Source organism: Oncorhynchus clarkii, chromosome 19, assembly GCF_045791955.1.
Source record: "Oncorhynchus clarkii lewisi isolate Uvic-CL-2024 chromosome 19, UVic_Ocla_1.0, whole genome shotgun sequence".
In the NCBI taxonomy this organism is placed as follows: domain Eukaryota; kingdom Metazoa; phylum Chordata; class Actinopteri; order Salmoniformes; family Salmonidae; genus Oncorhynchus; species Oncorhynchus clarkii.
In genome coordinates, this window is record NC_092165.1 from 49,699,770 (window position 1) to 49,717,743 (window position 17,974).

Below are 17,974 nucleotides of genomic sequence, written 5' to 3' on the forward strand. Positions count from 1 at the left end.
GAGACTTACAGCTATTAGCAAACAAGCAGCTGTTTCAGCACGTGTTAGTGTGAGTGTGGAATGTCATGGAATATGCATTGGTCTCCAATGTCACATGAACTTACACAATCATTTATTTGTTGCCACAGCTACAACTTGCTCAGTAAGGTTGTTTCTGATTGGTCAAGACTAAAGCTACTCTAAATAACCACTGAGGATGCTAATGAAGTTGTAGTGTTGAATGTAATGTACAGTAGTCATACCTGTGTAGCTGTATCTATTGGCCAGTAGTCATACCTGTGTAGCTGTATCTATTGGCCAGTAGTCATACCTGTGTAGCTGTATCTATTGGCCAGTAGTCATACCTGTGTAGCTGTATCTATTGGCCAGCAGTCATACCTATGTAGCTGTATCTATTGGTCAGTAATCATACCTGTGTGGCTGTATCTATTGGCCAGTAGTCATACCTGTGTAGCTGTATCTATTGGCTAGTAGTCATACCTGTGTAGATGTATCTATTGGTCAGTAATCATACCTGTGTAGCTGTATCTATTGGCCAGTAGTCATACCTGTGTAGCTGTATCTATTGGTCAGTAGTCATACCTGTGTAGCTGTATCTATTGGCCAGTAGTCATACCTGTGTAGCTGTATCTATTGGCCAGTAGTCATACCTGTGTAGCTGTATCTATTGGCTAGTAGTCATACCTGTGTAGCTGTATCTATTGGTCAGTAATCATACCTGTGTAGCTGTATCTATTGGCCAGTAGTCATACCTGTGTAGCTGTATCTATTGGTCAGTAGTCATACCTGTGTAGCTGTATCTATTGGCCAGTAGTCATACCTGTGTAGCTGTATCTATTGGCCAGTAGTCATACCTGTGTAGCTGTATCTATTGGTCAGTAGTCATACCTGTGTAGCTGTATCTATTGGCCAGTAGTCATACCTGTGTAGCTGTATCTATTGGTCAGTAGTCATACCTGTGTAGCTGTATCTATTGGCCAGTAGTCATACCTGTGTAGCTGTATCTATTGGCCAGTAGTCATACCTGTGTAGCTGTATCTATTGGCCAGTAGTCATACCTGTGTAGCTGTATCTATTGGTCAGTAGTCATACCTGTGTAGCTGTATCTATTGGTCAGTAGTCATACCTGTGTAGCTGTATCTATTGGTCAGTAGTCATACCTGTGTAGCTGTATCTATTGGCCAGTAGTCATACCTGTGTAGCTGTATCTATTGGCCAGTAGTCATACCTGTGTAGCTGTATCTATTGGCCAGTAGTCATACCTGTGTAGCTGTATCTATTGGTCAGTAGTCATACCTGTGTAGCTGTATCTATTGGTCAGTAGTCATACCTGTGTAGCTGTATCTATTGGCCAGTAGTCATACCTGTGTAGCTGTATCTATTGGCCAGTAGTCATACCTGTGTAGCTGTATCTATTGGTCAGTAGTCATACCTGTGTAGCTGTATCTATTGGCCAGTAGTCATACCTGTGTAGCTGTATCTATTGGTCAGTAGTCATACCTGTGTAGCTGTATCTATTGGCCAGTAGTCATACCTGTGTAGCTGTATCTATTGGCCAGTAGTCATACCTGTGTAGCTGTATCTATTGGCCAGTAGTCATACCTGTGTAGCTGTATCTATTGGTCAGTAGTCATACCTGTGTAGCTGTATCTATTGGTCAGTAGTCATACCTGTGTAGCTGTATCTATTGGTCAGTAGTCATACCTGTGTAGCTGTATCTATTGGCCAGTAGTCATACCTGTGTAGCTGTATCTATTGGCCAGTAGTCATACCTGTGTAGCTGTATCTATTGGCCAGTAGTCATACCTGTGTAGCTGTATCTATTGGTCAGTAGTCATACCTGTGTAGCTGTATCTATTGGCCAGTAGTCATACCTGTGTAGCTGTATCTATTGGCCAGTAGTCATACCTGTGTAGCTGTATCTATTGGCCACTCCACTGTAGATCAAATCTTCTTGGGAGGAGCAGAGGGCTGGATCAGACTGTTCCAAAGGAGTGTGTGTGGTCATGGGGGGGTGTGAGGTCAGGGGGGTGTGTGAGGTCAGGGGGGTGTGTGAGGTCATGAGTGAGTGTGTAGTTTGCGGTGAGTTTAGCGTTGTGGTTTCAGGTGTGTGTGTGGTGTGGAGTGTGTGTGTAGTGAGGACCCAGGTACAGATGTAAAGAGACGGGTTGAAGGAACAGGACCCACAGTAGGCTGTGGAGGCAGCAGAAACTGGACACAGAGTACTGGGAAAACACTGGGCCTGGAAAGGAGACAACACACTGCAGTTAGACATACAGAATGCACACACACAACGTTTGTTTTAATATCCTTGTGGGACCTAACAATTTATTCCCATTCAAAATCCTATTTCCCTAACCCTAAACCTAACTTTAACCCTAACCCCAAACACTAACCCTGAACCTAAGTCTAACCCCTAACCTTTAACCTAACGTTAACCCTAACCTCAAACACTAACTCTGAACCTAAGTCTAACTCCTAACCCTAAACCTAACCCACATTTTAACACTAACCATAACCTCTAAGCCTAAAATATCCTTCCCCTATCCATGTGGGGACTTCTGATCCATATTTGTATTTCACTGTGTCTAGTATTCATATGACTGTATATACAGTATGTGTGTTTCTGTCTGTTACCATTAACTGTAACTAAGCCATGGTATGGTATGTATATACCGGTTGGTTTCTTCAGGAAGCCATGTGTGTGAACATGTATGTGTACATGTGTGTGTGTGTGTAGCGCGGCTGCTGCCATAATGACATCATTACGACATAATGACAGTTCCTCCCCAGTACTCTCCTCTCTCTCTCTTCTTCTCCTCTTACCTTTCTTGCTCTCATGCTGGGATAGGAACACACTATCACAGCCTGGGAGCAACTGATAAATGGGTCATGGCTCAGGTCCCTGACTCCTGAGGAGTGTGTGTGTGTTCAGATATATAGATATAGATATACATTCAGACCTGCTGTCATCCCACATGGCTACGACAAAGTCCAATATACACTACATGACCAAAAGTATGTGGACACCTGCTCATCGAACATCTCATTCCGTAACCGGCCGCGACCGGGAGGTCCGTGGGGCGACGCACAATTGGCCTAGCGTCGTCCGGGTTAGGGAGGGATTGGTCGGTAGGGATCTCCTTGTCTCATCGCGCACCAGCGACTCCTGTGGCGGGCCGGGCGCAGTGCGCGCTAGCCAAGGTTGCCAGGTGCACGGTGTAGCCTCCGACACATTGGTGCGGCTGGCTTCCGGGTTGGATGTGCGCTGTGTTAAAGAAGCAGCGGCTTGGTTGGGTTGTGTATCGGAGGACGCATGACTTTCAACCTTCGTCTCTCCCGAGCCCGTACGGGAGTTGTAGCGATGAGACAAGATAGTAGCTACTACAACAATTGGAGACCACGAAATTGGGGAGAAAAAGGGGTAAAATTCAAAAAAAATAAAATAAATAATAATCCAAAATCATGGGCATTAATATGAAGTTGGTCCCCCCTTATCTGCTATAACAGGCTTTCCACTAGATGTTGGAACATTGATCTGGGGACTGGCTGCAAGAGCATTAGTGAGGTCGGGCACTGATGTTGGGTGATTAGGCCTGGCACGCAGTCGGTGTTCCAATTCATCCCAAAGGTGATAGATGGGGATGAGGTCAGGGCTTTGTGCAGGCCTGTCAAGTTCTTCCACACCAATCATGACAAACCATTTCTGTATGGACCTCGCACGGGGCCATTTTCATGCTGAAACAGGAAAGGGCCTTCCCTAAACTGTTGCCACAAAGTTGGAAGTACAGAATCATCTATAATGTCATTGTAAACTGTAGCGTTAAGATTTATTATTCTTCCTCCACCAAACTTTACAGTTGGCACTATGCAGATGGGCAGGTAGAGTTCTCCTGGCATCCGCCAAACCCAGATTCGTCCGTAAGACTGCCAGATGGTGAAGCGTGACTCATCACTCCAGAGACAGTGTTTCCACTGCTCCAGAGTCCAATAGCGGCGAGCTTCACACCACTCACACCAGCCGACACTTGGCATTGCGCATGGGGATCTTAGGCTTGTGTGAGTCTGCTCAGCCATGGAAGCCCATTTCCTGAAACTCCCGACGAACAGTTCTTATGCTAACGTTGCTTCCAGAGGCAGACTTCCAAAGGCAGACTCGGTAGTAAGTGTTGCAACCGTGGACAGACAATTTTTGTATGGCCTACCACTTCGCGGCTGAGCCCTTGTTGCTCCTAGACGTTTCCACTTCACAATAACAGCACTTAAAATTGACCGCACAGCTCTAGCAGGGCTTGTTGGACTTGTTGGAAAGGTGGTATCCTATGACGTTGCTACGTTGAAAGTCACTGAGCTCTTCAGAAAGGCCATTCTACTGCCAATGTTTGTCTATGGAGATTGCATGGCTGTGTGCTCGATTTTACACATCTGTCAGCAACGGGTGAGGCTGAAATAGCCAAATCCACTCATTTGAAGGGGTGTTCACATACTTGTGTATTTATAATGATTACACGAATAATGATTACATGAATAATGATTGATAATACACTAAATGCCAAACTATTTCTAGAAGTCAGGTAGAGACACATACAGTATAGTATGTACACTACTACAGATACAACGTCCCCACCCCCTACACAGAGTCATAGACAGATGACTCTGCCTCCTTACCTCCCTCACTAGTCCAGATGACACTCTGTCAGCACACACATGTATGTGGGGGTTGTAGCCCACTCCGTTACAGCACTCCTCTTCCTGGTTGATGACCTCTGACCCGCAGCACTGCAGATGAACCGTTCCGTTACCAGCAGGATGCATTCTAGGAAAACCATCATGGCCAAAACAGCAGAGCGATGTGGAGGAGTTCAAATAGTCCTCCCCACAGCAGGACAGACCTTGGGGTACACACACACACACACACACACACACACAATCAGTGAAGCGTTAGTTCAAATGTGTGAAAAAAGGACTCTCTGACACTGAAACTAACCATCTTAACCAAATCAAAATAAAGTGTCTTCTTCTGTGTGTGTGTCTGTCTGTGTGTCTGTGCATGTGTGTGTGTGCGTGACTGTGTGTGTGTATCCCAGTGTATCTAACTTCCTGTGGCAGTAGACATCCTCCCTGGGACTCCCTGAAATGTGTTGTCAAAACTGTGACACGTGCTGAGCCTGCCTGCAGCCACACGTCCACCGCCATTACCCGTCAACCCTCCTTTTCTCTTTCTCTCTTCCTCTCTCCCTCTCATTCTCTCTCTCTCTCTCTCTCTCTTCCTCCCTCCCCCCTCTCCCTCCCCCCCCCCCCCCTCTCTCTCCCTCCCTCCCACCCCCCCTCTCTCCCTCTCTCTCCCTCCCCCCCCTCTCTCTCCCTCCCTCCCCCTCCCCCCCCTCTCTCTCCCTCCCCCCCCCTCTCTCTCCCTCCCTCCCTCCCCCCCCTCTCTCTCCCTCCCTCCCTCCCCTCTCCCCCCCCCCCCCCTCTCTCTCTCTCTAATGGCAGTGCTTCTAATGCAGTTTGACTGGACCAGCATGGACCCTCCACCTGACATGACTCCACCACAGCGAGCAGAGACACACACCTCCACACAAAGAAAGGTTAAATAAACAGATATGGGATCTCCACCAAGGACGGGTGATGACATACACGGAGAATTAAACGGATATCGTGAATGTGAACGACGTAGGACATTAAAGATGTTTTCCGCTATAATATTATTATTATATTATAATATTATGTAGAATGTTAAAGTGTGGGGGAGGGATACACCTGTATCCTGAGCTGGTATCTGTGACAAAGACGTGTGATGTCTCTCTGCCATGACACCCTAACCTTGACTATCATGGTTAAAATGGAAAAATGGCTTCTGTTCATCTCAAAATGTTCTAAAGGAGGGAAGAACAAAGCCTTTCTCTGCTCGCTGCTCGTCTTCATCTGTCACTCTGAAGCATGACTAGCTAATGTTCTCTAGTCATATAGCCATAACTACTACTGTACTGACCTAATGTCCTCTAGTTATACTGCCATAACTACAACTGTACTGTCCTAATGTCCTCTAGTTATACAGCCATAACTACTACTGTACTGTCCTAATGTCCTCTAGTTATACTGCCATAACTACTACTGTACTGTCCTAATGTCCTCTAGTTATACTGACATAACTACTACTGTACTGTCCTAATGTCCTCTAGTTATACTGCCATAACTACTACTGTACTGTCCTAATGTCCTCTAGTTATACAGCCTGTTACGAATCTCTTTTTGGCCCGACAGTCTAGGGGGGATGGTAGTGAGACGCGTAACATAACTCATGTAAATTATAATTGTGACAAAGTACGTGTGAACGAAATAACCAGGACAATGAAATAATACCGTCAAACTCAGGGTTTATTGTAAAACACACGGTAATGGGGGGGAGCAGGAAAAGGGGCTGAGCTGGACCCAAGGAAAGAAACAAATATGCAAAAACACCCCTAAGCTAGACTAGCCTATTTCAACAACAGCTAACTAACTAACCAAAAATACAGTGGGTGGTCCACCCAGTTCTAACTAGTGTATTTAACAAAAGTTCACCTACGGGTAGTGTATGCCCATGGGCGACTTGTCTTGGTTTCCCCCTTTTCCCACCAGCAACAAACAAACACCATAACCAAAACAATACTCACAGGTGATGACAAAGTGCTATGGAGGTGCTCAAACAAAAGAGAGGTTAATTACTACACAAAGAGAGAGATCTACATACATGGCATTTACAAAGAGATTGTGCTACTGAAATCTATCAAGAACAGCTATCTACCAACATGGCATTACAAAGATTGAGCTCTCGAAATCTATATAGAACAGCTATCTACCAACATGGTATTACAAAGAGATTGAGCTCTCCTGAAATCTACCAAGAACAGCTATCTACCAACATGGCATTACAAAGATTGAGCTCTTGAACAAACAAATGATGGGGTTTTTAAACCATGGGGAAGGAACTGTGATAGGGTAGGAAACAGGAGGAGGTGTGTCTTCTGATTGATGGGTTGATTGTTGACTGATTGGGGAGTGATGATTTTCACCTGTGAGGGGAGAAGGAGAGAAAAGAAACACAGGATACACACAGACACAGGATACCTGTATCCGTAACACTCCCACCCTTAAAAGAGCAACCCTAGGGGGGATTGCGACTACAGTATAAAGGAATACTCACAACAACAAAGCAACAACCTTGCAAAACATACAGAAAACATTTTCACACACGAGACAAACTGGTTACCCAATTTTGTCTTCGGTAACGGTCCGACACAATCAACCACCACATGCTCAAATGGTTCACCCATTACAGGTATGGGACAAAGAGGAGCGGGAGGAATAACCTGATTTGGTTTTCCTGTTATCTGACAGGTGTGGCATGTCCGACAGAACTGAGCCACATCTTGTTTTAAACCCGGCCAAAAGAAATGTCGAAGGATCCGATCATACGTCTTTGTAATTCCTAAATGACCAGACCACTGGTGATCATGAGCAAGGGATAACACATTTTGTCGAAAGGCTGTAGGAATCACTATTTGGTAAACAGCATTCCAATCTCCACCTGCATCAACATGGGATTTCCATTTACGCATGAGGAGATTACCATCCATGAAGTAAGCCACATTCTTCTTCTTCACCTCTTCTAACGAGACAACACTAGAAAAACATTTAGCAAGCTTGTTGTCAACCTTTTGGTTAGCAATCAGCTGCTCACGAGTGACTGGTAATTGTATTGCATCAGCAATAACTTCAACGTACTTTGATTCTTTCCTGGGCTGTTTGTCAGAGGTGATCAGCTTCTCAGAGGTATCACACAATCCATCCTCTTGATCATCCTCTTTGAACAGAACAGTGTTCGACAAATCTATCACGTCACCCTCTTGTAGTGCCTGAGCACGAGTGACAGCACAAGCGGGGAACACATGTGGATAACTCTGTGCCAACTCATTCGAGAGAGAGTGGTCACTTTTATCCAATACTTCCAATACGGGTACTACCTTTCCTCCGGCAATATCGTTACCCATTATAAAGGTCACACCTTTCACTGGCAACTTAGGACGTACCCCCACTCTGAATATTCCACTGATTAACTCAGAGTGTACTTTCACAAAGTGCAACGGCACTGGGACAAAACCCATTTCAATACCCTGCACTAACACACTGGAACCACAGTATGTATCGTCAGATAAGGGCAACACATCAGACAATATAAACGACTGCGCCGCACCAGTATCTCTAAGGATTTTAACCGGACGCTGAGACGCTTCGTCATTCGTTAGGGACACAAACCCATCGGAAATGAATGGTTCATAACTACGGTCGGGGACTGGGTCTTTCAAGCTACAGTTACTCTGAGGCACCTGTTTTGTTGCAGACCTCACAACCGTACGAATTAGAGCAACACCTGTTGGCGGCTTGGCACGAAGAGGCATCCCTTGTTTGCGTTTAAGCAGGAAGCAATCATTAATCATATGTCCCACTTTATGACAATAGAAACAGGAACGCTCATTCTTCTGGCGTGCTTTATATACTACTGCTGGCCGACTAGGGCTAAAGGTAGGAAACTCAGTGGTTCTACTCTCAGTTTGAGCCGAAAACACACTCTTGTGCGTCAACACAAACTCGTCTGCCAACACAGACGCTTCTGCCAGGGAGGATACTTTCTGTTCGTTTAGGTAAACTACAATGCGTTCGGGTAAGCAATTTTTAAACTCTTCCAACAAGATTAACTCCCGGAGAGAGTTGAAATCAGTTACCTTACTAGCAGCATGCCATTTATCAAACAGATTTCCCTTGTCTCTAGCAAATTCCACATAAGTCTTACTAGAAGACTTTCTATGAGACCTAAATCTCTGTCGGTATGCCTCAGGCACAAGCTCATAGGCACGAAGAACAGTAGCTTTGACCACTTCATAATTCAAACTGTCCTCCAGAGGTAGCGCTGACAAAACCTCTTGGGCTTTACCAGTTAATTTACACTGAAGTAATAGGCACCATACCTCTTCAGGCCACTTCAATGCTACGGCTATACGCTCAAATACACAAAAATAGGAGTCAACCTCCAACTCTCTGAACAAAGGTACTAAGGCTATCTGCCTACTAATGTCAAACGTGTTTGAGGACACAGCAGGTGAGGACGGCTCACAAACAGGCACAGTAGGAACGAAGGCTAGCCTCGCTGTCTCTGCCTCCAGTTCCATCTGGCGCATTTTAAACGTCATCTGCCGCTGTTCTCTTTCTGCCTCAATTTTACACATCATCTGCCGTTGTTCTCGTTCTTTTTCTGCCTCAATTTTACACATCTCCAACTGGAGAGTCTCTCGCCTAATTTGGGCTCTCTCTTCCACCTCTAGTTGTAACTGTGCTAAACGGACATCCCTTCTGGCATCACCGTTTGACAGTGGGGAGAGTGGATCAAAATGGGACAATGTGGCTGGTGTTTTAGCCTCGCCCTCATTATCAGACACCAATGGGCTTATAGGAGCAGTTACATCCCCTACAGTGGTAGTATGCTCAGGCAGCGGTAACACAAGCACCTGCTCTTCCAACAATACATTTAACACTAGCTGTTTAACCTCCGCCTTAACTACACTCTGCGGAATCGATATTGAGTAATGGTCAGCCAAGGTCATTAAATCAACTCTACGACATTTATCAAAAACCTCCCACGAAGGATTATCCAAAAAGGACTTCAAATCAAAAGTAGCCATCTTACACTACTTCACAAGAGCCAACGAAAATAGCAAACACTAATGCTACTTCAGCTATGACGCTCAACACTGAACTATACCACTTCAACAATCTACATGAGCTGCATGGGTGTCAGTAAAGACAGATCCCGGATGAGGCTCCACTTATGTTACGAATCTCTTTTTGGCCCGACAGTCTAGGGGGGATGGTAGTGAGACGCGTAACATAACTCATGTAAATTATAATTGTGACAAAGTACGTGTGAACGAAATAACCAGGACAATGAAATAATACCGTCAAACTCAGGGTTTATTGTAAAACACACGGTAATGGGGGGGAGCAGGAAAAGGGGCTGAGCTGGACCCAAGGAAAGAAACAAATATGCAAAAACACCCCTAAGCTAGACTAGCCTATTTCAACAACAGCTAACTAACTAACCAAAAATACAGTGGGTGGTCCACCCAGTTCTAACTAGTGTATTTAACAAAAGTTCACCTACGGGTAGTGTATGCCCATGGGCGACTTGTCTTGGTTTCCCCCTTTTCCCACCAGCAACAAACAAACACCATAACCAAAACAATACTCACAGGTGATGACAAAGTGCTATGGAGGTGCTCAAACAAAAGAGAGGTTAATTACTACACAAAGAGAGAGATCTACATACATGGCATTTACAAAGAGATTGTGCTACTGAAATCTATCAAGAACAGCTATCTACCAACATGGCATTACAAAGATTGAGCTCTCGAAATCTATATAGAACAGCTATCTACCAACATGGTATTACAAAGAGATTGAGCTCTCCTGAAATCTACCAAGAACAGCTATCTACCAACATGGCATTACAAAGATTGAGCTCTTGAACAAACAAATGATGGGGTTTTTAAACCATGGGGAAGGAACTGTGATAGGGTAGGAAACAGGAGGAGGTGTGTCTTCTGATTGATGGGTTGATTGTTGACTGATTGGGGAGTGATGATTTTCACCTGTGAGGGGAGAAGGAGAGAAAAGAAACACAGGATACACACAGACACAGGATACCTGTATCCGTAACACAGCCATAACTACTACTGTACTGTCCTAATGTCCTCTAGTTATACTGCCATAACTACTACTGTACTGTCCTAATGTCCTCTAGTTATACAGCCATAACTACTACTGTACTGTCCTAATGCCCTCTAGTTATACTGACATAACTACTACTGTACTGTCCTAATGTCCTCTAGTTATACTGCCATAACTACTACTGTACTGTCCTAATGTCCTCTAGTTATACTGCCATAACTACTACTGTACTGTCCTAATGTCCTCTAGTTATACAGCCATAACTACTACTGTACTGTCCTAATGCCCTCTAGTTATACTGACATAACTACTACTGTACTGTCCTAATGTCCTCTAGTTATACTAACATAACTACTACTGTACTGTCCTAATGTCCTCTAGTTATACTGCCATAACTACTACTGTACTGTCCTAATGTCCTCTAGTTATACAGCCATAACTACTACTGTACTGTCCTAATGTCCTCTAGTTATACTGCCATAACTACTACTGTACTGTCCTAATGTCCTCTAGTTATACTGCCATAACTACAACTGTACTGTCCTAATGTCCTCTAGTTATACTGCCATAACTACTACTGTACTGTCCTAATGTCCTCTAGTTATACTGCCATAACTACTACTGTACTGTCCTAATGTCCTCTAGTTATACTGCCATAACTACAACTGTACTGTCCTAATGTCCTCTAGTTATACTGCCATAACTACTACTGTACTGTCCTAATGTCCTCTAGTTATACTGCCATAACTACTACTGTACTGTCCTAATGTCCTCTAGTTATACTGCCATAACTACTACTGTACTGTCCTAATGTCCTCTAGTTATACTGCCATAACTACTACTGTACTGTCCTAATGTCCTCTAGTTATACTGCCATAACTACTACTGTACTGTCCTAATGTCCTCTAGTTATACTGCCATAACTACTACTGTACTGTCCTAATGTCCTCTAGTTATACTAACATAACTACTACTGTACTGTCCTAATGTCCTCTAGTTATACTGCCATAACTACTACTGTACTGTCCTAATGTCCGCTAGTTATACTAACATAACTACTACTGCACTAGTCATAAAACCTGTAGTGGTTCTAACAGAACACAGAACCCTCTATATTAGTTCCATACCTCTGTAGCAACTGACAGAGCACAGAACCCCTTTATATTGCAGTTCTAGACCTCTGTGGTAGTGACTGTAACAGTGTGTGTGTCCTGTGTTCTTCCTATAGTTCTAGACCTCTGTGGTAGTGACTGTAACAGTGTGTGTGTCCTGTGTTCTTCCTATAGTTCCAGATCTCTGTGGTAGTGACTGTAACAGTGTGTGTGTCCTGTGTTCTTCCTATAGTTCTAGACCTCTGTGGTAGTGACTGTAACAGTGTGTGAGTCCTGTGTTCTTCCTATAGTTCCAGATCTCTGTGGTAGTGACTGTAACAGTGTGTGAGTCCTGTGTTCTTCCTATAGTTCCAGATATCTGTGGTAGCGACTGTAACAGTGTGTGAGTCCTGTGTTCTTCCTATAGTTCCAGATCTCTGTGGTAGTGACTGTAACAGTGTGTGAGTCCTGTGTTCTTCCTATAGTTCCAGATCTCTGTGGTAGTGACTGTAACAGTGTGTGAGTCCTGTGTTCTTCCTATAGTTCCAGATCTCTGTGGTAGTGACTGTAACAGTGTGTGAGTCCTGTGTTCTTCCTATAGTTCCAGATCTCTGTGGTAGTGACTGTAACAGTGTGTGAGTCCTGTGTTCTTCCTATAGTTCTAGACCTCTGTGGTAGTGACTGTAACAGTGTGTGAGTCCTGTGTTCTTCCTATAGTTCCAGATCTCTGTGGTAGTGACTGTAACAGTGTGTGAGTCCTGTGTTCTTCCTATAGTTCTAGACCTCTGTGGTAGTGACTGTAACAGTGTGTGAGTCCTGTGTTCTTCCTATAGTTCCAGATCTCTGTGGTAGTGACTGTAACAGTGTGTGAGTCCTGTGTTCTTCCTATAGTTCCAGATCTCTGTGGTAGTGACTGTAACAGTGTGTGAGTCCTGTGTTCTTCCTATAGTTCTAGACCTCTGTGGTAGTGACTGTAACAGTGTGTGAGTCCTGTGTTCTTCCTATAGTTCCAGATCTCTGTGGTAGTGACTGTAACAGTGTGTGAGTCCTGTGTTCTTCCTATAGTTCCAGATCTCTGTGGTAGTGACTGTAACAGTGTGTGAGTCCTGTGTTCTTCCTATAGTTCCAGATCTCTGTGGTAGTGACTGTAACAGTGTGTGAGTCCTGTGTTCTTCCTATAGTTCCAGATCTCTGTGGTAGTGACTGTAACAGTGTGTGAGTCCTGTGTTCTTCCTATAGTTCCAGATCTCTGTGGTAGTGACTGTAACAGTGTGTGAGTCCTGTGTTCTTCCTATAGTTCTAGACCTCTGTGGTAGTGACTGTAACAGTGTGTGAGTCCTGTGTTCTTCCTATAGTTCCAGATATCTGTGGTAGTGACTGTAACAGTGTGTGAGTCCTGTGTTCTTCCTATAGTTCCAGATATCTGTGGTAGTGACTGTAATATTGTGTGAGTGGTACGTTCTTTCCGTGGGTAAACCACCACAACTTTAATTACCCGGCTACCTAGTTCCACGGTGATAAATGGCTAATTGCTTAATAATCTAATCAGTGTTCGTTCTTTGCGCATATAAACTCTGACAGAGCCATTAATCCACACGCTCTTTTCACTCAGCCGCCAAACGGATGGCTTCAGCTGATTCTCTCTTGCTGCCGCGTGCAGGCTCTGTGGCTCCGCCGAGCGATGCGGCATAAATCACGGGCCGTCGTGACATAAAGATGTCTGACGCGCGCTAACTCACTTAGGGACGGCAGCTGTTGCGGAGCGGGGCTCGGTGGCGATTCCCAGGGCGCATCACTTCAGCTTCAATGACTTGCAAATAAACAGCTCAACAGTTTTCCAAAATAGCTTTCTCCTCTCCTCTCCAGCAGCAGCAACCCTCACACACACACGCACGCACACACACACACGCATGCAAACACACAACACACACACGTCCCTGTCCTATCTTCTCTTCCACTTCCCTTCCGGATGCCCTCCTCTATTTACAGGGTGTTTAATCATCTTTACCACCTCCCTCCCTTCCTCTTCACATTCCTTCCTCAGGGAAATGTGAACTTTGATACTGTGACCTGGTCAAATCAAATGTAATTTATTGGTCACATGCTTGGTAAAACAACAGGTGCAGACTAACAGTGAAATGCTTAGTCACGGGCCCTTCCCAACAACACAGAGAGAACAAGCAAGCAGTAGAGAGAGAGAGAGAGAGAGAGAGAGAGAGAGAGAGAGAGAGAGAGAGAGAGAGAGAGAGGGGGAGAGAGAGAGGGGGAGAGAGAGAGGGGGAGAGAGAGAGAGACATAGAGAAGGTACTCTAGTCTGACATCTCCTCTAAAGCTAAACTTCAGTTATTTTCATATCAGTATTTCAACAGAAACACAATCTCTCTGTACACACACACAGACACACACACAGACACACACTCACAGACACACACACACGCACACAGCATTGCACAGCACAGAGCTGTAGCTAATCTTCAGATTGATGATGGATTTGCATACATTCATTAGAGCGCAGGGGACTCGTGCCGACAGAAGGTGCTTAGGCAGTGTGAATTAAGGTTCATTCACTTAATGAGAAGTAAATATTTAGCCTGCAATGAACAACTGATAAAAATGTGTGTCGTGGATTACGCTAGCCTTTCGGCTACTAAACCCTAACTTAAAATAAACAAAACACTTTTAAATACCTGAATATATTAGCCCCCCGTTTAACTTTATACACATGCATACAGGTCCACACACAAGCATGGCGACACACACACAAGCATGGCGACACACACACACACACACACACACACTCACTTTCAAAGTCACAGACACGGCACGGAACAAGCACTCTTTACGATCCAGGAATAGCACTGGTAACGGTATTCAATAACAGAGAGTTTCACTGTTTTATTCATATTCCTGTGTACTCTGCATTACCGGGGGGACTGTGGATAAGCCACACACCAAACCCCACATCCTCCTGGGAGGATGCACTGTGTGCTGTGATGAAATCAGATTGAATTGACTTTCTCACACGGTGTGTTTGTGTGTGACAGGACAGAAAGGCTGGGCCGGCAGTTTACACCAGTCCCCGAGGACCATCCCCTAGAGACACACAGCAGGCACCTGTCCATGTGCTTATACAGATGTAGGATCTTCATTTGATCACTCTTTTGCTACTGAGAATTCCCCAGCACAGCAGGAAACGCAAACTTGTAGTGTATTTTAGTTTTAAACAGGCTTCTAAAGTTTGTAAGTTTGTAATCCACTATGACATTTAAGACTTGATTTTCCTTAATGAAAAATGTATCAACCCTACAAAAATGTCCATTATTTTCCTGCTGTAGCAAACTGGCTCAAATGAAGATCCTACATCTGAACCTCTCTCTGATAGAGATAGCGATGGAGAGAGGGATGGAGAAATAGGGAGAGTGTGAAAGAGAGCGAGAGGGGAAGCAGGTGAAGCACAGGTAAAAAGACCCTGAACATGAGACTGTATTGATCGCCCCTCACAGATGCAAGTGTGTGTGTGTGTGTGTGTTTGTGTACAGTGCCTACAGAAGGTAAACACCCCACTTGGAATTCTTTACATTTTACTGTGGTACAAAATGGGATGAACCTTTTACTGCAGTGGGCTGAATCAGGGTCACACAGAGTGTTTCTTGGTAGTCTTAAACACATCTATTTTGAAACAAAAGTATACACCTTACACACATGGTTATGGGTTTAAAAAAGAAGACCCCTGTACCATGTCAGATATAGAGTTGAAATGTATTCAGTTTTGCGTCCATACATGTTAGAAACACCTTTGGCAGCGATTGCAGCTGTGAGACTTATTGGGTAAGACTCATAAGAGCTTTGCACACCTGTATTGTGCAATATTTTCAAGTCTTGACATAGATTTTCAAGCAGATCAAAAGTCAAAACTGTAACTTGGACACTCAGGAAAATTCACTGTCTTCTTGGTAAGCAACTAGAGTAGATTTGGTGTTGTGTTGTAGGTTATTATCCTGCTGAAAGTTGAATTCCTGTCCAAGTGTCTGGTGTAAAGCAGACTGAATCAGGTTTTCCACTAGGATTTTGCCTGTGTTTAGCTCCAACCTGTTTCTTTTCATCCTGAAAAACTCCCCAGTCTTTGCTGATGTCAAGCATACCCATACCATGATGCAGCCACCACTATGCTTGAAAATAAGGAGGCAGGTGTGTTTCAATCTGAATTAAAAATGGATTGAAAATATTTTTTTCTCACCCATCTACACACAATAATGACAAAGTTTAAACATGTTTGTAGAATTGTTTTCGCTAATTTATTGAAAATGAAATACAGAAATATCTAATCTCATTTAAATAAGTAGTCACACCCCTAACTCAATACTTTGGGTGTCTGTAACTGGATTTGGGGATTTTCATCATCATATCAGATTTTCTTAAACTCTGTTAAGTTAGATGGAGAGCGGCGATAAACAGCAATCTTCAAGTCTATCCACAAATTTCCAATGGCATTCAAGTTTGGGCTTTGGCTGGGCCAATTTAAGGACTTTCACAATCTTGTTCTGACGCCATTCCAGCGTTGCTTTGGCTGTATGCTTGGGTCATTGTCCTGTTGGAACGTAAATCGTCACCCCTGTCTAAGGTAGTTTACACTCTGAATCAGGTTCTCATCAAGGATTTGCCTGTATTTGACTCCATTCGTTGTTCCCTCTTTCTTTACCAGTCTCCCAGTCCCTGCCGCTGAAAAGCATCCCCATAGCATGATGCTGCCACCACCACGCTTCATGGTAGGGATGGTGTTAGATGGGCGATGAGCTGTGCCTGGGTTTCTGCAGACATAGCGCTTTGTATTCAGGCCAAATAGTTACATTTTTGTCTCATTAAACAACAGAATATTTTGTCTTTCTCGTGCCTTTTTGAAAACTCCAGACGTGCCGTCTTGTGCCTTTTAATCAGGAGTGGCTTCCGTCTGGCCACTCTCCCATGAAGCCCAGATTGGTGAAGCGCTGTAGAGACTGTTGTCCTTCTGGCAGGTTCTCCCATTTCAGCCAAGGAACTCTGTAGTTCTGTCATAGTGGTCATTAGGTTCTTGGTCACCTCCCTGACCAAGGTCCTTCTTGCCCGGTTGCTCAGTTTGGTCAGACAGCCAGCTGTAGGCAGAGTCTGGGTAGTTCCATATTTTTTCAATTTCTCAATGATGGAGACCACTCTTCTCTTGGAAACTTTCAACACTAGACATTGTTTTATACCCGTTCACAGATATATGTCTCATTACAATTCTATCTCTGAGATCTAATCAAATCTAATTTTATTAGTCACATGCTCCGAATACAACAGGTGAAATGCTTACATTCGAGCCCCTAACCGACAGTGCAGTTTAAAAAATAACGGATAAGAATAAGAGATAAAAGTAACAAGTAATTAAAGAGGAGCAGTAAAAAATAATATATACAAGGGGGGATGTTAGTTTGTTGTTGATGTGGACACTATTGATCCCTCAGACTCCACAGACAGTTCCTTGGACTTCATGGTATAGGTTCTGCTCTGATATCCACTGTCAACTGTGGGACATTATATAGACAAGTGTTTTTATATTTTTTATAAATCATGTCCAAACAATTAAGTTGGCCACTGGTGGACTCCAATCAAGTTGTAATGAGATTACAAGTCATTAGGTCATTATTGTGAAGTTACTACAATGTTGTTGATCCATCCTCAGTTTTCTCCTATCACAGCCATTGAACTCTGTAGCTGTTTTAAAATCACCAATGGCCTCATGTTGACGTCCCTAAGCAGTTTCCACCCTGTTCTGCAGCTCAGGACGACTGCATCTGTCTGGGTGGTTCAATACATCATCCACAGAATAATTATTAACTTGACCATGCAAGGTTAAAGAGATATTTAATGTCTGATTTGTTATTGTTACCCATCTACCAATCACTGCCATTCTTTACGAGGCTTTTGAAACCTATACCAAGCCACCACTTACAAACCATCTGCTAAAGTGTGTTTACTGTTTGTTAGAGCAATTGTTTGTTTCAGAGTGTGTTCGTAATGTATTTCAGTAGCCTTTGCTTCAGTTCCAGAGCTTTCCCTACACTTTCCCCACTACTTAGTAATTAGTGTTTGACTGAATCCAC

The 17,974-nt window shown here is 44.0% G+C and overlaps 1 protein-coding gene across 1 annotated transcript in view; it reads right to left on the reverse strand.

Moving 5' to 3' along the window:
- The window catches only part of LOC139374512 (Usher syndrome 2A (autosomal recessive, mild)), a 267,344-nt gene that overhangs the window by 95,454 nt on the left and 153,916 nt on the right, over positions 1-17,974 (reverse strand). Inside the window, exons 42-43 of the mRNA XM_071115513.1 lie at positions 4,669-4,892; positions 1,909-2,242 (exon numbers count right to left, since the gene is read on the reverse strand). Of these exons, the coding sequence (XP_070971614.1) occupies positions 1,909-2,242; positions 4,669-4,892 (558 nt within the window). The remainder of the gene's footprint in view (positions 1-1,908; positions 2,243-4,668; positions 4,893-17,974) is intronic.